Here is a 21745-nt window from a genome sequence, read left to right as displayed (position 1 = left end):
GCATTAAACTGATGGCTATCACAATCTGCTGATTTGATCAGTATTCCACAGAGAAAGAGGCACAGACAGAGGGAGTGTGGGTGAGGACGGTGCAGAGGGGCGGCCGTTACTTATTGGTGGGGCCTCATTAGTGAGGCAAACCTCATTTGGACACACACACACACACACACACACAGTTAAGAGCCTGACCATGAGGAAAAGTATGTGTTCATATTGAATGACTTCCAACAGTCGGAGGGCAAAAGCGCACACATGAGGGGCTAAAACAACACGGAGACAGGATGCTGATTGCTGGCAAACTAACCTCGCTCCAAACCAGCATGGTACCGAAAATGACTTGGAGACCGTCAAAGAAGTTGTCTCCGATGATGATGACTGTAGCGCCCCCTGTAGTCCACCCCTCACTAGGACTGATGGCTTTGATACATGGAGCTGCTCCTGAGGGAAATCGAGGGTATGGAGGGGTTAAAGTAGAGAGAGGGGGGGGGATGAGGGAAAATAAAGCAGAATAAATATTAACAGACTGTATTTCTGAAGCATATGAACTCAGTAGTTGAAGCCACAAATTCAACAATCACTCTGGACACATGGACTCACACTCGACACACTCGTGGTTGGAGGAAAAACATTTGTTTCTTTTAAAGGCCAATCACTCAAAACAGGGACAGAAATCTGGCTTTAGGTCTTGTTGCATCTTCACCTCATATTGTTTTTACGCTAAACCCTTGGATTTCAGCTGTGCATGTGAAAGTGCTTTTAAATGTGCACACTCCTCTGTGTGTATTTATTGCTTCCTTATCACAAAAAGCTGCCTGTACCAGAAAGTCGGCGATGAGATTACCACAGATTTTGTTGTAAAATAATGCTTTTATTTGAATTGAATTGAATTGAATTGAATTGAGTGGTATTTTTTCAGCTTTGTGTCACTGCAGTGTTGAGTACTGTGTGTATAAGCTAACAGGATCCAGTTTAATATCACAACAATAACAGCTTGTCTGTCAAACACATGTTGCAGTGTGTGCGTGTGTGATCAGTATTCAGCTGAAATACAACAACCACTCTTAGTTTTTTGTTTTTTTTTTAAAAAAATAAGCATAATTACATTAGACCGTGTGTGTGTGTGTGTGTGTGTGTGTGTAGTAGGTTGGATTAGCCAGATGGAGGGGCAGGAATCACCTGATAGGATTAAACCATCAACCATCTGGTGGCCATGCTGCTTACACTTACACATATTCACAGACAGACACACACACACGCGCACACACACACACACACACACTCGTGTTACCGTGTTCTAGGTAAGACGGCGTTCCTTCCACGGGGTCGAGCCTGCGGGCCCGTCGGCCATGTTTGGAGTTGTTGTGGACAAACATGTTGTCGGACACTGACAGGACATGTCCCTCCACGCTCACCGTAGTCGAGACCACCACCTGCAGAGAGGCGAGGGGAGAAGCGGGGAGGGAGGGGGAGTGACAGGGCAAAGATAAGGTAGTTAAAGCGGGGGGGGGGGGACAGTGAGGAGATAAAAGATGGTGGACAAAATGAATAAGTGAGAGAAAGAGCAAGGGAGCAGATAAAAAGGAAAAGGGGGGGGGGGTTACAAAGTTCTGATCATTGCAGGGAGTTAAAAGCGTGAAAGTGTGAAAAGCTCTTTAAATGTAACCCGTTATCACTGCTATTACTATCACCCTCAACACACACACAGCCACTGAGTGTGTGTGTGTGTGTGTGTGGTGTCTGTCCTCCTCTGTTCAATAGTTCCTGATGGGTCCGGCCCTTAATTATCTCCCAGGGAAACAGAGCTGTCTTCTGTGGTTCCACTACAATAGAGCTGCACAATTAGAGGCACAGATACTGTCACACACTCGCTACTGTACAACTTTACTGTATCTCGGTCCTGTCTCGCACACACACACACACACACACACACACACGCACACACACGTGCGGAGTACATATCACACACACACACACACGTGCCCTAGTAATAAATCCATGAGTATCTCTCAAGCCTCCAATATCTCCACTCAAACTCAAGTGGTGTCTTCCTGATTGTTTTCTGGCTGCGAAGATAAGGAAATAATAAAGACTGTACTGCCTTAAATCTTAATCACAACCCGTTCCTTTTCTTTTTCTTTCTCTCATTGTCTCCGTGCATTGTGTGCGTATTTATTTATGTCGGGGTCACGATCACGTGTTTCCTGCGAAGGCGCTGATCGCTTGTTTACTTACATGTACGCACACATTCCTGTGTTTATGTGTTACCGTCAACTTGTGTATCGCTATGACTTAAATCCACAAGTAGAGGAGAGCGAGGGGAAGAGATGGGGGGCGGGTGGACGTGTTAACACACTGAAAGAAAAAGAAAAAATAAAGAGAAGAGTAAAAAAAAAAACATACCTGGAACCTCCTCATGTCCCGTGGGTTCCCCGCATTCTTTAAACAGTTCTGGTTGCACTTCAGGAAAAACTTGAGGAAGAATCTATAGAAACGGAGAGGATAGAGAGGAAAAAATGTGAGGTTAAGAGTTTAACATTCGACCAGAGTGAAGACAACCTCACTACTTTCCTTCAGGAAATGTGAATTCAAGCCCAGTCTCTAACACTCACAGCAGACAGAAAAATTAATATTTCATACTGCTGGAAATTCTAAAATGAATTTCCTCATGGAGTTTCCATTCCGGATATGTGGAACATGTTTTTTATTCTCCTTAAATCCACACCGACTGCTTTGAGAAGCCAAAAAAATACATGGTGATGAACACACAAGAAGGTGAATAAAACAACAGACTGGTGAAAATACATTTGACTGTGAGCCATGTTTTAAGTTGGAGAAAATCTTAAGTTTGACCTCCAGTGAATCCAAACTTTTGTTCAACACGAACAATTGAGAAACGGCTTTAAAAACAACTTTCAGGATGTGGTAAAAGTGTTTTCTCGATACTGACCCTGATGTCATTTCATTAAAAAAAGGAGGTGTGTGTGTGTGTGTGTGTGTGTTTTAAACGGGACCATATGTCATGAATGTATAGACGACGACACAATGAATCAAACACACAGATGGTCAGAACACATCCACATTGTTGTTTTTTGGTGTGAGCCAGCTGGCCGTTCTGGCACCACCAGCATCACACTCGCACAGAAACACACGCTCGCACATGTTCAGGTGTTTGTTACAACGGCATAAAACGAGCACCACGTACGTCGCAACGCCGCAAAACCACAGATACGTACGTGTGAGGGGAGCTCGCGTTTCACAATCACACGCAGATTTCCATACAGATGTAAATATCAGCCTGACGGTGTTTTAACCACTTGTGCATGCAGCGTGCTTTTCTTCAAACTTGTGAGGAATGAGACTAATCTTTGCATTAAAGTATATATATATATATATATATAAAAATATATATATATATATACTTTTAATTAAGTAAGTCAACTATAATAAACAAGAACAATATAATACAAGACTTTTACTCTATAAAAGTTATATTAACTTTCTTTTTTATGACAAGTACACAATATGGACAATATGTTATAAATATAAATCCTTTTGATAGGCTATAAAAGGGAATTATGTGTCTCTTGTTCTGAGGTAGTAGTAGAATCATAATAAATGGAGTCAGCAGTTGTTATAAAAGTGGTAAATACTACACTGTTTATCTATCTAAAAAAACGGAATAAATACACATAACGGGAAAATAAGAGCTCGTATTTTGAGTGTGATCATTTGTTTTCATCATTTTAATGACTGGTGCACTGCAAACTAATTTTTAAAAGGAGAAATGGATTATTATTATTAATATTATTAATAATGCAAACGCGCCTATTCTCCAAACTCAGACATTGTTGCTCTTCATTCTTTCCAGACAAAATGAATTCAACCCCCACCCTGAGGCGAGTCAAAGCAGCCAAACCTACGTGACAGACTAAAGACTAGTCTTCTGTTTGGCAGATGTGTCACTACAATGTTGACAAGGGTGAGAGTTCCGTGTGAAATACAGGCCTGTGTTGAAGGCCACGGCTTTTACTTTCTTTTGGTGGTGACTTACTCACAGTTTGTTCACAGTGATGTGGTTAGGAGTAAAAAACCCTTTAACCCACCAGCCTGTCTCACTGTTACTTTAAATATCTATGATACAATTAGCAAAAATGGAACAATATAATATTTTTTTGCAGAAATGCAAACAGTTGGACTTGTTTGCATAAACAACAATAATAATAAGTGTTTTTTTCTCTCTGAGACCAGGATGATGATTCTGTTTACACTCGCGTGTCTTTCTATTGTTTATAATGAGTTTGTTAGTTTCTCTCTTGTTTTAATTTCACAGAAATGTGACGTTACAATTATAAAGCTTCTGTATCGCATTTAAAATAATCTGAACTTTTCAGAAGTCTTCATCACCTCCGCTCCCTCGTGGCTGAGCGTGGTGCTCTTACTGTAAAAAAAAAAAAGATGACAGCTCTTGAACTGAACCGCCAGAACAAAGCCGAGGTGTGAGCTTGTGTGACTGCGATTGTGCGTGTGTGTGTGTGTGTGTGCGGCGCGTGTGTGTAAGTGTGTGACGGTGCAGCACAGTCCAGTGGCAGGTCTGAGTGTAAAAACTCTGCGTTAACGAGCTCAGGCTTCGTTAGAACACCGCCGCTGGGATTCCGCATGGCTAATTATCTTGACCCCTGACCCCCGGGTGACAGCCTATCACAGCAGAGGACAGCCACACTGACCCCTGCTGACCTCCCACTGTCTAGTCCTCCTCACAACACTAGCATAGCGTTAACACGACCACCTCAGCTGACCCTCCACTGTACATCTCTATGTAAGGGAGGCGGCGAGGAGGATCACACACACACACACACACACACACACACACACAGTGTTTCTGCCTGAAATATGATGAAGAGATTAAAGAAATGAAAATGTTAAGCAACATTACGAGAATCTGACAATAAATAAAAAAAATACTGTCAGAAAATGAAATTGATGTTGTGGGCAGGTGCCGCTGCTGCTGCAAGGCAATCATTATGTATTACTGGGGATTAAAGTTAAATTCCCATGTATAAGCAAACACAAAATTAAATAGTGACACTTTGTACCTGATATTGTGTATCTCAAATTTGATCATTGATGTCGGACACATGTATTTATTTATTTTTTGACATTGTATACTGTCCTGCCTTTATTCTGTGTGCTATTGTGTGTCTGTGTGTGTATTTCATTGTGTCTGATCACCTGCCTGCGGATTACAGTTGGAAATTCCCTGGTAGCTAAGGCTGGAACAATGCATTTTTTTTCCCTCTTACTGAGATGAGTGTATTTTGTAAATTGATACAAGTACATTTGGAAAAAAAGTGTATATATATATAATGTGGATTTATTTTAGCTGTCAGCCATGGAAGTCCTGAACTACATGGGAATCAGTGCCAAAGCTAACCTCAGTTTCTGGCAGTAAAATGACATTAATGCTCTATTTTATTGTTACTGTCATGATTAAAATGAGTGTTTCTACAATCATTCGCCATCAATTCAATCACAGCAGGCTGCTGTCTTAGTCTTAAAGCTACAGTTTGGCCGTATACAACCTTCTTTCACTGGCCTGGGAGACAAAAACAGCAAACGCATAAATGCAAAGACGACTTTCATGACAGAAATAAGTTTTTTGTTTTTTTTCTTGCATTGTTACAAAAGCTTCGTGGCAGCTATGAGAAAAAGAAAAGTCTTTCCTGGAGAAATACAGAAATCGTTGCACATAGTTTGTGGGCACTGACTCTCGGCGAGGAAAGAGGCCAAACAAGCTGGAAACATGCAGCTACGCTGGATGCGTCACAAGAGCTAATGTGTTTGCATAAAGTAAATCCCTCACAAGAGTGAATTCTGACAGAGAAAATGTTATTAACACGAGCTCTGTTGCTCAGAAGGGAATTTTTTTTTGCTGCTGGAATCACACGGAGCAAATTTGTTTTTCACTCAGACCTGTGATGAAACAACAGACATAAATAAACCCTCCCCCGTCTCACAAAAAAACTGAGTTCCCACACAACTCCACTGAATTCTCAAATTACATTTCATACGGAACATATTTTCTCCCCGATTATGTTTGTTTTTGTCATTTCACAATCGTGACCTAGTTCACGACGTGTTTGAGGCAAAGTTCTTACTTAGAAGTGGAGAGGACGCTGGTGGAGTGGAACAATAGCATTTAAACACTGTCGTGTGTTTTAACCCTGTGACATTGTGCACTCTTTCTTATGGACGGATTGTTGACGCTATGAGGAAATAACCAAGATTTATTCCTAACCTTTACCAGGTGACTCAACCTAAACCTCACTCTTACGTCAGAAATGGTTAGCATCACCTTAAAGTCACTTTAAAGTAAGTTTTAAACAATGCTCTTCTTTGGGGGAAATGTATGTGGAGAATGCAGTTTGACTTAACGCGATTGCAGCCGGTTAGTATGTTTATATGAAGTAAGACAAATCAAATGGTGTTATTCAAGTCAGTGAGACTTTTAAAATACATATAAACATCTTTGTCAAAAGAAAACACCTCATGATGCGATACATGGTCCACGATACCAATAATAATAATAAATGAATATCTTAAAGTTCATAGACTCCACCTAACATCTCACCACCAGTTAAACTGGAAACTGCCTAATACTAATAAGCTGAAAGAGAGCGTACTGCCCTCTAGTGTAGTGGAGGTGAACATAATCCTAACTCGATGTAACTGTGCATACAGATGTCCTGAAAGACCAAATCATCTCAGACAATGTATTGCCGGTGAGCCGATGATACATGTCATTTTTCCCCTTATTTCCATGGACCAGTGTTTTCTCTCGCTGAATGCCAACAGAACACGTCCTTACATATGTGCGGGCGTCGTCCCCCGTCACTTGACCTCCTCTGACCTAATCAACTCTGCTTCAAAAAGCCCCGCAGCTAAACGCACACATGCACACGTGCACACAAGACACCTTGTGTGTGTGTGTGTGAATTGATTGGCTGGTCCAGTCGCTGGTCATTAAGAGGCCTCCAATTAAACCGGGCAATTATAAAGAGCCTGAATGACTGTGGGGGAGGCGAGGGGAAGACTCCACCCCCCCACTTCCCCACCCCTCTCCTTCAGCTCTCCTCCCTCTCTCTCCGATGCCCGATCATGTTCAAGTGATATAAGAGCTGTTGACCTTTGTTATATTGCAAGTAGTGCACTCAGAGAGCTGACCCCACACCAGCACTGCTCACACACACACACAGGTTGGGGCAGGTATTCTTCTCAGGACACGGCACTGACTTCCATCCATGTGAACGGCCCAAACACAGTCTTATCCTTAACCAAAACCTAACCTAACTACAATTTAAATCTTAACCCTATACTCGGTTTTGGGTCTCCATGAGGACTCCTGGTCTCCTAAATCGGTAACAAATGCAAGCACATCCACTCCCTGCTGCTAGGTAAGGACACTGCAGGTGTGTGAGTCACTGTGGCATAGATCGCTGTTTCTCCATCCCTTCTGCGACTCCCTGCTTCCCTCAGATCTCTTGTTTCAGGTGCCTGCTGAGTTACTTGGCAAAGCTTTCTGACAGAATCGCAGAAACACTGACTCATGGAGATGAGAGGGAAAAAAATAAATAAAAATGCAGAGACAAAGACACAAAGGAGGGAGAAATCTCAAGGTTTAAGACTATAACGTGTTCCATCTTTTTGCATTGCTTTTGTTTTTTTTTTAAATAATTATCGTTTAGGTAATTAGAGTGTAGAGCCAAAAAAAAAAATCAGTGTTTACATTATGTGTATATTCACATGCACACTTTTACAGCATTTGATTATGACCAAATAATACAATATTTCATTTTTAGTACATTGGCTAACCAGTAGAGGTTTTTACATTACGGTCAATGAAACATGACGGCTTTTTTGAACAATATAAAAGGTTGTGACACCAGTAAATGTGCACCATGTGGGCGATATCTTTTTTTTTTTTGCACAATGGATCATAAAGTGAAGGTTAAAGTGGCCGTTTATCCTCACAACTGTTTTTCAGAATACGGTGAAGTTTACGGTGAGGAAGAATCCCCGGGCAAATACACGGTATTACCACGGCAAGTTGTGCCACCTGATGAATGTGCATTTATAGTTAATCTAGACATACAATATGCATCAGCTGCGCGTGTATCACTTATCCAAACCCAGTAATAACTGTCGCACTTCCTCCATTCATTCAAAAATAAGCCGACTCTAAACACACAGCACCGCTCCGACAAAAAGTACAATATTTGCTGATATGGAAACGTGATATTATAGTAGACAAAGTCAACACACTTGGAGGTTGTGTGTTATTAAGCCTCTAAACCAGAGTAATGTGGCAAACCACAGCTGCGCGCTGTTTTTTTGGCCTGTTAGTCATGGCGTAGTAGTGAACAGCACAGTGGCATCCATTATTCAGAGGCTGAGATGGCAATTATGGCTCAGAGCACAACTGACATTAATATTTAATATATTGGGCTAACACAGACCTGAAGAGAGAGACAGGAAGTGACAGAGTGATGGGATGGAGGAGGCGCTCGGGATTGTGGAGAAGTGGGGATGAGGAGGGGGACACAGAGCATGTGTGTGTGTGTGTGTGTGTGCGTTAAGGGGAAACAAATGGCATCGGGAGAATGAAGAAAGAGGATTGTGGGAGTTTGTTTCAAACACGATGCTGTCATTTAAACAGTTACAATGCCAACAGGGCAAGGGTGACATCCCGGGGAATTCCAGTACGCATGTATATGCGTGAGTGTGTGTGTTAGGACCTTTTCTTGCATAAACACTATCCCTGTCAGGACCAGTAGTCCTCATGGAGACCAAAACCTGGTCCTAATGAGGCAAATTTAATTTCTGAGGGCTAAAATTTGAACTGCGGTTATGGTTAAGAGGAGGGATAAGGCATTGGAAGTCAACGCGAGTGCTTTAAAGTATAACTGCGGGAACCTAAATGTGTCTGAATGTGTGTGAATTAGTGTGGATGTTTAAGACTGAGTGCCTGTGTCCGTTTTATTCCCAAAAGACTCGCTGTTTTACTGAGCCAAGAATAACAATGCTGCCTTGGAAGAGAACAAAAACAAACAAACGCACACACACACACACAGACACACACTCCACCAGTGCATCGGGTGAATTGCTGCTGACAGGTGGAGAAACTGCAGCGAGTCAGTTAGTGCAGACAAACTGAACAACAGATCAGTGCTTCACTGTCTCTTCTCTGTCTCCCTGTTTTCTTCAGATGTCTTCTTTCACCTGCCTGCCAAGTGACTTGGCAGAGCTCTGTGACAGAATGATGGTTTTCACCATCTCTCTCTCTCTGTGTGTGTGTGTGTGAGTGAAACAACTCGCTGTCGTAACTGCTTGTAACTGATCAGTTACCGGTGGCACGCTTCACAAAAAAAAGCCCCCACCACTCAGCACGAGCGAGGACTGTTTGCAAACAGCAGGATGGAATGTCATTTTATCAGTCACTCTGGGACAGAACTGCGTCTGAAAACTGTTGCTGTAATTACTGCATTAGTGACTGCGACGACTCAAAGGGCCCGGCCACCGAACGAGGCCCCAAGAGACCACTATTGTGATTACCGTTGATTATGATCATTACAATTGTATCTATGTGCGGAGTTTGTTTATAAATACATTTTTAAATAAAACTTAGGCCACTCATCCATTTGTTTATTCTCCGTATGCTTCCAGTTACAGTCAAGTAGTGGTTTGTGTCTGAAGAACAAATACTGTGAATTATACTTTTTCTATGTCATCTTCAAAGACGTCGAGGTATCAGTACAGAAGAGTGCGGCAAGAAAAAGCAAAGAAAGGAAGTCAGAGTCATAACAACATAACAACAACCAACTAAAACATTTCCTTTTGGTCAAACTAGGATTACTTGAAAGGCCATGGATTACAGGAAATGACGGGCGCTATGAGTGGCCTGTTTGAAGCTTTAAGTCGCGGGATATCAAAAAAAAAGAAAAGGGTGGCAAGAGAGGAGGAAAAGAGCCCGACAGTTCAGCTCCACAAACTTTTCCTTCGTGTCTGTCATTTCAAAAAGCTAATATGTGCAATAACAGTTTCCCCCTCAGCCTGTTGATCTGTCAGACGTCAACTTCCTGTTTCCTGTTTACACGGCGTTCTTGTTATTGTTCAGTGTTATGATAGCCATGCCGGGCCCTGCGTCTGCCATAGAAGCAGTCAATCAAACGGCAGAAAAAACAAGCACATGAAACACAAGTACGCCTTCTCTTTGGCTGCTATGTATTATCACAGTAGTAATAATGTGATAATGTATTGCTTCCTGTGGGGGGAAATGCTTGTTTTCAGTTTGATAGATAACGCTCACTGATATGGGACATGAACAACAGGGAGAGTGCATTAAGATTCTTCAAGATCAATGTTAATAGTTGCAGAGCCCGAGTCTGCTAAACTGAGGGATTTCTCTCACTTGCACTGTGATTTCAAAGATTTAAAAACCAGAGCGATTCAAACAACAGAAGGAAGCGGCGGAAAACAAGAGGAATCTGAGGGGAGAATTCATTTGACTTGGAAGAATAACTGGAAATCCACTCAAGTCATGGTTCAAAAATGTGTGAGTTTTATCAAGTCTTACATAATGTGGAAACTAAACTGCTACAGCCAAGATAATAAAAAAAATCTAAAGTGCATGACTGCTCCAACATGATTTAAGATTCATTTAAAAAAGAGAAGAAGAGAGAAATGGAAAAGAACACATGCACTGTGACGGAAAACCAAGGAGCTGATTAAAGCTAAATCTAATGATTAACTTCCTAATTTTCCCTAAAAGATAACACCTTCAAAGTATTTGCTCTCACACTTTTAAATTCTGAATACAAATGAGTGGAATCCGCTTCAAAAGCAAGCGCTTCAGAGCGCTTCTCCTCATTTCAAACACGGTGTGCTTTTCTTTGCATTGACCAAGTTCTGGTTTGGAAACAGTTATTATATTATATAAAGTTATTATAATAATAATAATAATGATGATGATGAACCTTCCACATGTACATACAGAGCCGTGCTGTCAGTAATAATGCTGTAAGTAACAGCAGCCTGAGAGCAGGGAAGTGGAGTGCAGAGAATAAGAAGCTGAAACACAAGAGGAGAGAGTGTGAGTGAAGGGGGGGGGGGGTGTACTCGGGAGCAAAGAAAGAAAAAAGTCAGAGGAAGAGGGAGGGAGGGAGGGAGGGAGGGAGGGAGAAAAATTCATGGGAGAGAGGAAGAGAGTTATGCGAGGGAACAAGACTTAAGAGAACTGAGCAGAGCCGAGCGCAGCAGAGTTATTTTACATAATGGTGGTTGATATGCACAGAGGTAATTGATAGTTGAGCCGCGGCCCAAAAACACACCCCAGCTAGCTGTCAATCACAGCTCGTGTCCCCGGAGATATGCTAATGATGATGATGATGATGATGATGATGATGATGGGGGGGCTTAGCTTCATATTGCTATCATTACTATTAATGCTGTCATTGTTGTCATCGCTGGATATTTAAATGACAGAGGAGGCCGCGGAGGTGATAGCCACTGACGGGGCCAAGACAAAGTGAGTGTGGATAACTTGTACAGGTCCACTGCTGGTACACAAGTGTCCTTATTACATCACTGGTGCGTGGAACTGTGACACACGAGTGACGCATAATCATTATCTATTGGCCACAAGGAGCAAGGCAGTACGTTTACATGCACAGTTAAATCCGGCTGAGGCCGTAGTCCCACAGAAAATCGCCTGACCCGGCCTCCGTAGGTGGCGCTGTATCTCTCCATAAGCTAGTGCGTATTGAGCCACCGTCACATTATAAACACCACAGTAGTTTATGCAACGTCTCCGAAATGTTGGTGCACGCGCAGAACACCAAGTCTGACTCCAGTCCGACTAAGCGTACACATGCAAGAGTAATCAGACTATGAAGTAATCAGACTATGAAGACTATAAATATTGTTTTTAATGCAGAATGTCACCATAATGTTGTTTTTTTTAACTATTTATTTAATATTATGTATATGAATGTGCTATTTTATCATATCTGTGCGTTGGTGTATGACTGAATATGCAGTAGGTAATGCAGTTTCAGGGCCTTCACCAATAGAACATGATCTTGATTTTGTAAATGATGTGTGTGGGTTTCCTCCCACAGTCCAAAAACATGCAGATCTGGGGATTAGGCAAATGGGGCACTCTAGGTGTGAGTGTGAGAGTGGATGGTTGTTTGTCTCTATATGTGATCCACTGATGGACTGGCGACCTGTACGGGGTGTACCCCGCCTTTCACCGCATGTCAGCTGGGATTGGCACCAGCGCCCACCCCCCCGCGACGCTCATGTTTGTACGTCAAACCACAAACTAAAACCACGTCACAGAAGTTGTTGGTGTGGCTACTTTTTATAAAAAACTTTGCTGCACCAGTTTGTAAACGACAGCCCAACAGCCAAGGTGAGTTATCTACATCAGAATAGTGTTTAACAACTGAGGAGTCACAACACATGTAACGACCCTTAATAATCGATGCCACTGCGCATTTAGGAGCAATAATAAGATTGAATTGCAGCGTGAAGTGAGGTGTTACTCATGGGAAGGGTAGAGAAACAGTGAAGAGGTGAGTGCAGCAATGACGGACTAGACAGACTTCAAGGAGGGGAGGAGATTGCTGTGGTGTATATTTTAAAGGTTGTAGGCAAACTGTTGAATTATAGATGAGCAATTGATTTGGGAGAAGGAGAGGAGGAGAGAAAAAGGGAGAGAAGAAGTGGAGAGAAAGCGAGAGGAGAGGCAAAGTGGGGAAAGGAAAAGTGAAGTGAGAGAGCAGCTAAAGGATTGCTAGCTCTGAGCCAAATACACACACACACACACACACACACACACAAATCAAATCGATGTATATTTTTTTTTTACTTATTAAAAATGTAAAAAGCCTTTGTTTACATTTCCCTGACAAAGACATTTTTATTGTCAGGCTCAGGCGAGCTTGCGTCAGCAGGACGTTGTCATACAGAGCCACTAAACCTCTTATGGCTCCACCACTGCAGCCGTTCATGGTTCACATCCTGTCTCCTACCAGCAGTTACTGTTGCTTGCTTTTAACCTTGACCACAATCTTCCCCTAACATTAGCTGAAGATGCTGCCGTCGCCTAAACCAAACCTTAACCTCACATCAGTTAAAGCTCACGTCGTATGAGTCATTTAGTCGGACGATGACCGATGACCTGAGAAGCCTTTAAGATGGGATTTTACATTTGTGCACGCGGGCGTTTCGGTCATCATGTGTAAATGTCTCGGCAGCTGCAATCATTGTGTGTCCATCACTAGAGGACGACAGTATATGCGTGTTATTTAAGCATCTTTCACGCTACAATTAATTGTGTTGATTTGTGAACCCTGGGTGTTACGTGCGCAGAAAGACGAAAACTATGTCCCATCATGTGGTTACCATTTGTAACTTTCACTTCTTTCAGTTGATTCCCAATAAAAAAATATGAGGTAAAAAATATTGAGGTGCTTTCCCAGACTGTAGAAAAGTAAGGTTCACTTCAAACATTCATCACTAGCTGTGATTACAACAGGAAGATGCAGGACTTTTTATCACTGACACAAAACTATGATTAATGCCATTTTCTTTCAGTCACTCCACTGTTTACTTTTTAACTATATAACCTATAGGTGGATTTGTGACCTATAGGTTGACATACTATTAGGAGCAGTGAGGGGAAAGGAGAGCGAGAGAGAGGTAAAAAGAGAAGGTGAGAGAGATACCCATGCAAAGGCTGGAGGATTTAACTCCTGCTATGTTTCTCTGACAAATTAAACACTCTCGATGTTCCTCACCTGTGTGTGCACACACACACACACACACATACAAATCCACGTAAACACACACACATAAACTGCCCGTGTGGCTCGCATATGGCTCACCCGGCCCAAATAAGGAAATATGCATACATTACCATAACTAATGTAAGAACCACTCCATTTAATATGCTAATTCACTGAAATATTACTGAGCGCCGTCTGTTGTAAATGAATAAATTTGAATTGCAATTAGAATAATCCTTTATAATTAATGAAAACTGTCAATTTTGGTTCAGAAGTAATTTGATTAACAGGCTGATGGGGCACCAATTAAGTGGAGGAGGTGAGTGGAGGATGCAGAGGAGAGGAGAGGAGAGGAGAGGAGAAGAGGAGCTTTTCAAATAATCTGTCCTCTTTCATGTGTAATGAGAGATTAAGCAAAAGTGATGTACTGGACCTTGAAAGACATTAATTGTAAAACAAAACAGCACACTTCTCCTACCTTTGTAGATATCACAGCGGCACCAGGAGAACAAGGGGAGACATAAAGGAGGGGAGAGAGAGAATAAGGAAGATGAGACGCTGGACAAAAAAAACAGTTCTTCTGATACACGTTCAAATAACATGGCAAACTTCAAGCGTCAACCAATGCATTGTTTTTTGTCCATTTGGGCTACTGTAGACACATGGCGGCACAAGATGGCTGCCTCTGTAAAGCAAGGCCCTTCAAGTGCAGTGCATGTCAGAGGTTTATGAAGGCGAGATGTTGCACACCGGAGCTTTAAAGTTGTGTTTGTGAAGCGCTGTGGTCTTTGTCAGTCGTGTGTAATTTGTCTCTGGGCGCTCGGCAGCATAGATTTCAGCTCGTCTGCAGTAATGGTGTTGTTGCCGTTTCTAATTCACAAGCACCTCCTACCACTAATTAACCACATCCATGTTGCTGTTATTAGCTAATTACAACACTGGACACATGCCCAGATAATTAAAGCTATTAAGTTTGTGTGTGTGTGTCCCTGTGTGTGTGTGTGTGTGTAGGCATTTGAGGGGTTAATATTTTAATGACAGAATATAACAGAGGCCTGCAGTGCAACAGACCACGTGAACCCACACACACACACACACACACACAACTCTTACTGCACAACAACACTGCCGCTCCCTCTCCTCCCATATCAATAGCCAAGGTCATTATGTGCAGCTGAATCATATGTTTCACTAAATTTGCTGTGTGTTAATAATATTTCAACAGAGTTGCAGGAAAAAAAACTTCTAATTTAGCTCATTTAGTCAACACTGTCATCCATCATGGTGAAAACACAAAAGACCCCCCTGACTCTGACTCTCTCTCTCTCTCTGTTTTCTTTTTCTCTCCTCCTCACGCCGCCTCCTCCTCCTCGCCTTATCAACGTTCACTCGGTCTCTCTTCTCTGCTCCTGCATTCCTTTTTTTGTCGCTTTTCTTTTCTTTTCTTTTCTTTTCTTCTTTCATTCAATCCTTTCTAAATCAGATTCCTGTGCTTTCATTAGACGAGCGTGTGTCTCCGCGTCTGTGCGCTCTAATCCTCGCTCTCTATACGTCTGAATATTCATGGCCTTGTTTTATTTTGAATATTCAAGGGCCAATTAACATGCTGTTTATACATAATTAATGCTTATTATTTTCTGCCTTTTAAATTTTTAATAATTAAAACCTATAAATCTGAAAACAAAGCAGCAAATCCCCCATCACCCAATTCAAACGTGTGTGTGTGTGTGTACATGTCTTAAATAACCAATTGTCAAACAAATCTATCTTTGTGGGGACATTTTGGCTAGTCCACACATCTTTAAAGGACTTGTTTTAGGATTAAGACCTGGTTTTAGGGTTAGGGTGAGAATTAGGGTTAGGTTAAAGGTTAAGGTTAGGCATGTAGTTGTGATGGTTAAGGTAAGGGTAAGGGGCTAGGGAATGCATGACGTCTTTGAGGGTCCTCAATTCGAATGCTGCACAAACGTGTGTGTGTGTGTGTGTGTGAAGACAGACTCTTTTTAACAACAGCTCAGGAACTCTCTCTCTCTTTCATCTGCCAACAGTCTATCCTCCTGCCACCAAACGAAAGGTGTGTGCGCGCGCGTATGTGTGTGTGTGTGTGTGTGTGTGTGTGTTCACCCTCATGAATAAATGAACTTGTTAAAGAGACATGAAGGGGAGGAAGGAGACAGGTTTTGCTGTCCTATTCAAAACTACCTGATCTGGCACATTGCATGGCATGCATGAACGCTCACATATGTTTACATGAACACGCTCACATACGCTGAACACTTAAAAGTAGGCGGGGGAGGGCGGGGGGGGGGCGTCGTCGCCAGCGACGCACCAGCGACCCAGAACCAGACAATGAGATGAGTATTTAAAGCAGAGCAAGTGAGAGCAAAGATAGAGCAAGAGGGAGGGCGAAATTAGGAAAAAGAGGCAGAAGAATGGGGGAGACGGAGAGAAAGATGCTACCTGTTCTCCTTGAGTCTCATAAATACAGCTGCCTTCACAACACGCATCATTCCTTTTAATCAGTGTTGCTGCTGTGATCAAAGAAATACCACCTCCACAGAGAGAGAGACAGCGAGACACAAAGTACAATGGAAGACTCCTCACGGTGTGTGTGTGAGTGACAGAAAACATTGTCTCCCACCTGAACAGCAGTAAAGCCACCGTGTCTACATGCTGTCACATAAAGTGAGGTCTTGCGATACAGTCACAAGTATGTACTGCGCACAAACCCCGCGACAATGGCGACTGTCACACACTCACCTCCCGACTGAAGTGGAGGTAATTAACCAGACAAAACAACTCACACAACCTCAAAGATCAAGTGCAGAGAGGAGGAAGTACACACACACACACACACACACAACACAAAAGAGAAACAAGAAGAAAAGACGTGTTGACTACAAAACAAGCAACAGCAGCATTTGTGGAAAAAGTGGAGGCGCTCCACTCAGAATAGAGAGAGTGATGGAAATAGACACAAATCTATAACTGTGCTCTCTTTGCATCGAATGTAACCGACACAAACACTGCATCAGCTTTACAATAACAATGAGCATTCTAAGTTTAAATGTTACTTCACTGCTGTTTTGGATTAAAATTGTCATTAAGTTGCGTTACAGTGAGTGGTTTGTTTACAATAAGAGTCTGTGGAGGACAGTAGGGTTCTTCCCTTTCAAAATAAGAGCCTTACCTATAAACGCCAATGATGCTCAAAGTCTCATTTGTAATTAAAAGCACCAGTATGTAAGTTAAAGTGCTGTATTCCACTTTAGCTGTTACAGTGTGATACATAGAAGGCACCGCAGCGCTGGATATATCTTACATTTGGAGGCTAAATACACAAGAGAAGAAACATTTGATCATTATTTTATCCTTTCTTTCTTTCTACCCAATTAATTATTTAAAAGTGAATGACCTAATTTAATTAGGCCTTTGTTCAATTAAAAGCCTCAACCCCGCCCCACTTACACCCTCCTTGCTCTCCGCCACGTCTGTTATCATGACGACAACTCTATCACATTGATACGTGTGAGCGCGTGTGTGTGTGTGTGTTTGTGTCAAAATGTGCGTCTGACTCGCTGACTAACTAACACCAGTGCAACTTCCTGTTATGCCAAGTGTAAAAGAATGACAGAGAATAAACCACTAATTAGCTCCCGCTCGGAAAAACTAATGCCGTGTGCGTCGCGCGTGTGTGTGTTTTTCTTTCTTTTTTTTTTAATTGTGCGCTGTTTAATCTCCCCGTTGTTTCATATTTGTCCCAGTCATTATGTGATCAAAGCCATTAACATGTTTACGGTGCGGCTCTTTTCATGTTGCAATAAAACACGCGCTGACGCAACACACGGACCATCGCAAGGTGATAAAATATGAATGTAGCGGCCCGGAAGATGAGGAGAAAGCGCGAGCGTGTGTGTGTGTGTGTGTGTGTCTAAAATTCATAAATCACACACAGTGTGTGTGTGTGTACTTGTAAATACATCTGTGTGAGGACTAAAAACACACATAAACCATACAAAGTGAGGACATTTCATCACAACTTCAAAGGACATTTTGAGGGTTAAGACTTTGTTTTAAGGGATGCTGTACAAGAATATGTGTGTGTGCATCATGTGTATGGGGGGGGGGGGGGTGTATAGGAACGTGAACCAGCATGGAATATGTTTCAACCTGATGAAACCCTCTAAGATAATAATAAGAAGAAGAGAAAGAGGAGGAGGACAGGGGGCATTTGTGTCTTTGAGGATTCTTTTTCTGCACACACATACACAAACACACACACACATATGGAAATGCATACACAGAGGCAGAAACTGTTAAATAATTCAACATACACAAACACACACTAGAGGCAAGGTGAGGGTAAAAGTGCAGCTAAGCTAACAGGCATATAGTGACTGGCTTGCAGTGTCAACAACCAATCAGGATGGAGCGCGGTGGCCAGAGAGTGAGATGTGACCCCTTGTGACCCCAAACTCTAATGATTTATAAACATGACTGGGAAGTGTGTGTGTGTGTGTGTTTGTGTGTGTGTGTGTGAACCCCGGAGCTATTTAAATGTGGAGATGAATTCTTATTTATTCACAGAGAATAAGAGTGAATGTGTGAACCTCAAGGGGTGAGGTTCAAAACAATACACGCGGAGAGAGAGGGGCGGAGAGAGTGATGGATCTAAATACGAAAAGAGAACGAGAAATACAGCGATTAGAAAAAGACAGAGAGAGAGAGAGGGAGTGTGTGAGAGAGAGAGAGAAGAGGAAAACGGGGGGAAAAAAAGGACAAAAAGAGAAAAGTGATGGAAGTTTAAAGAGGTAACGCTGCACACAGATCACGTAGAGAGAGAGAAGGTTAGAGGAGCGTTAAAGACCCTCTTTTACCATGGTAAGGGGACACACACACAAACACACACACACGGACACACACATCACACATCTATTTCTTCCCCCTGCCCCCAGCTCTGAATGTGTGTGTGTGTGTGTGTGTCCTCATGCAATATTAAATAGGCAGTATGTGTGGGTATAAAGAGTGGTGGGGCCGGGATGCAGTGAATTATATATCACTATTGATTTGCACACACACACATGCACACACACACACACACTTTATTAGATTAAAGCTTACAGCTAAGACACAGACAATGCCGGAGTCTAATAGCAGATGTAGGGAGAAAACATGGTCCACAAACACACACACACAAACACACACACACACATCCTGCACAGTGCACACAAGTCTGACTCTACAAATGCAAGCACAACAGAAGATTCATCAGCCAGATGTGCATGTGAACGCTGCTGGGCCAGATGTTTTCATATTAACACATAACAGAGTGCTTGCATGCAGGGTGTTGCTATTACTAATGAATGAACACGGGATTACTAACTCTGCAAATGTGTAAAAAGTATAAAACTGAAGTATATGCATCAAGTGGCTAAAAAAAAAAACCAACATGCTCCTGTAATAAATGTATAGTACATGAATTGTGAATTGTTAAATTTGGGAAAGCGAACAGTTAAATCTGCTGCTGGTGCTCCGTCAAGAGTGTGATGACTTATACTACAGATGAGTGTGGATATGGTCTTAATTTGTAAAGTGACCACTGAGTCACGCTTCCTCTCAGGCTGCATTGACTTGAATGAGTGTTAAGTCAAGGTGGTCCCAGTGGAACATTTACTGGCACAGTGTTGGCATTTGGTGTCTAATATTGATTTCAGGCGTTTACTGAATGAAAAGGAAGGAGGACAAGTTTAGAGCATTTGACATGACTATAGAGGGACTATGGTCCGTAAGTAAAGTCGTAGTAAGGCTACAAGGCAAACTGAAGGTATATGTTCATCAGTCAGTCCTCAAATTACACCAAAGTCACCTCAACTCACGACAAACTCATTAGAATGCACCTTAAAAGGGATTTCCTGTTTGCATATTCACATATGAGCTGGAACTGCCAGGAATTAGACTGAGTAAGCATCCAGGGATGGAGTCATGTATCTATGATACAGTCATGCTCCTCCCTCCACTTCCCCGCTCTCATGTGCTCTCCTCAGCCACATCCCCGCTCTGCCTATCTGGCATTTTAATGCATCCATAGTCATGCTAATGGTCCTTCAGAATTTCAAAATAATTTCCTCTTTGTCCCGCTCTGCCACTCAGCACTGATAGAGGAGTGCTATCTCTCCCTCGTCCTCCTTCTCTCCATCCACACTGACGGAATGTGATTTTGACAGAGGCCCACTGTCAGTCTTCTGAGTCGTTTCTTTCTGTCCGACTTATTGCGTGTGTCAGATTAGCGGAGGTAAGACGTGCGAAGTGCTGACAGGGCATGTTGAAGAGAAGAGAGGAGAAGAGGAGAGCAGAGAAGAGAAGAGAAGAGAAGAGAAGAGAAGAGAAGAGAAGACAGGAGCGATGCATTTTACATCACCAGCAGTTCCAAGCTTTCTATTCATGCAGGTTGACCTTTCCATCAGTGCGTAATAGAGAAGAAAATGTCCTTTACTATAAAGGCTTGATGTTAAGTCACGCTCCTCTCTGCCCCAAGGAGAGAGAAAAGCACCTGGTGTCACCCCAACACAGCGCGGGGTGAGAGGGGAGTGCATGTACTACATCTATATATATATATATATATATATATATATATATATATATATATATATATATATATATATATATATATATATGTATCTTTGTGAGGACCAAACAACAGTTCACAGTTAAGACATGGTTTATGTTGGGCTTAGGTCAAAGGTTATGGTTAGGCATCTAGTTGTGATGGTTCAGGCAAGGGGGAGGGGCTAGAGACTGCAATAAGTCTACGAGTGTCCTTACTATACATGCAGTACATGAATGTGTGTGTGTGTGAGTGAGGGTGATTGGGGTGAGGGGCATATGGTGGATGATATTAGAGAGGGGGTGGTCGTAGTAGTGAAAATTCATGTATAGGTGTGTGTGTGTGTGTGGGGGGGGGGGGGGTTGGGGGGGCGGGAGGTGAATAATATTGGTCTGCCAGCATAGGGTCATTGTAGAGAAAACATAAAACATAATCATCCATTAAAATGCAGCTTCACACCCTCCATCACATCTACAATGGAGCTGCTGCCATAAATGCTACGTGTGTGTGTGTGTGTGTGTGTTCACATGAGCATCAGTCAGCAATGATAGATCTGGGTCTAAAAGCCTACAGAGAAACTGAAGATGGGATTTCTGAAGGTTTTGTGGCCCGACCAATTTATTTACGTCCCGTATAAATATACAGTGTATGCGTATATATCAGTGTGTGTTCAGCGGTGACCTATCCTGCTGGGGTTATATTATATTTGAAAGCTCGGGGTCTGTGCGTCTGAGGAGAAGCCCACGCAATAGAGAGCGACGAGATGCAAGCACTTCATCCTTCTCGTCAACGCTCTGCCCTAAAAATCACTGGACGTCCATGTCGCTGCCATTTTACTGTGACATGCTTGGTAATGTCTCTCTGGCTTGTTGTAAAAACTCCATGTGGTAAAAATGTAATAGGTTTAAATTAAAAATAAGCAAGTTTGATGTACATTGCATGTAATCAAGGAACAATTAAAGCTTCTTTTTCTGACCTACAGTCTTATTTAGATGTCTTCAGTAAGGTGCAGGTACACTGAGTTGTCTGCGTACAGACTTCCACGCCAACTACAGACAGTGCAATATAGATTTAACATAGATGAACTTGAGTATGACGTTAAGTATGATGTGTGGAGACAGTATGATGACGACACATGTTGAATTGTAGGCTGCAGCGGGAGCTCAGAATGTCATCAGCCTGCCTGCGCAAGTGGTAAACAACAAAACAAGAACAGTCATAGTTTAGCAATAGTTTGGAAAAATCCAAAATCCATATGAACCCTCGTCATCCGAAAATTCCTGACACTGTCAGG

The 21745-nt window shown here is 42.4% G+C and overlaps 1 protein-coding gene across 7 annotated transcripts in view; it reads right to left on the bottom strand.

The window, feature by feature from the left end:
• The window catches only part of LOC131458908 (transcription factor COE1-A-like), an 84480-nt gene that overhangs the window by 29043 nt on the left and 33692 nt on the right, over nt 1-21745 (bottom strand). For 3 of the 7 annotated variants that reach the window (XM_058628248.1, XM_058628250.1, XM_058628245.1), the window contains exons 7-9: nt 2401-2482; nt 1289-1430; nt 305-435 (exon numbers count right to left, since the gene is read on the bottom strand). In XM_058628248.1, coding sequence (XP_058484231.1) covers nt 305-435; nt 1289-1430; nt 2401-2482 — 355 coding nt within the window. Of the gene's footprint in view, nt 1-304; nt 439-1288; nt 1431-2400; nt 2483-21745 lie in introns of all 7 variants that reach the window. The other 4 variants (XM_058628246.1, XM_058628249.1, XM_058628244.1 and 1 more) reach the window with 2 other exon arrangements.

The sequence above is a fragment of the Solea solea genome, chromosome 4, assembly GCF_958295425.1.
Source record: "Solea solea chromosome 4, fSolSol10.1, whole genome shotgun sequence".
NCBI lineage: Eukaryota > Metazoa > Chordata > Actinopteri > Pleuronectiformes > Soleidae > Solea > Solea solea.
The sequence above is the reverse complement of the archived record's forward strand: the minus strand, read 5'-3'. Positions and strand labels throughout refer to the sequence as shown.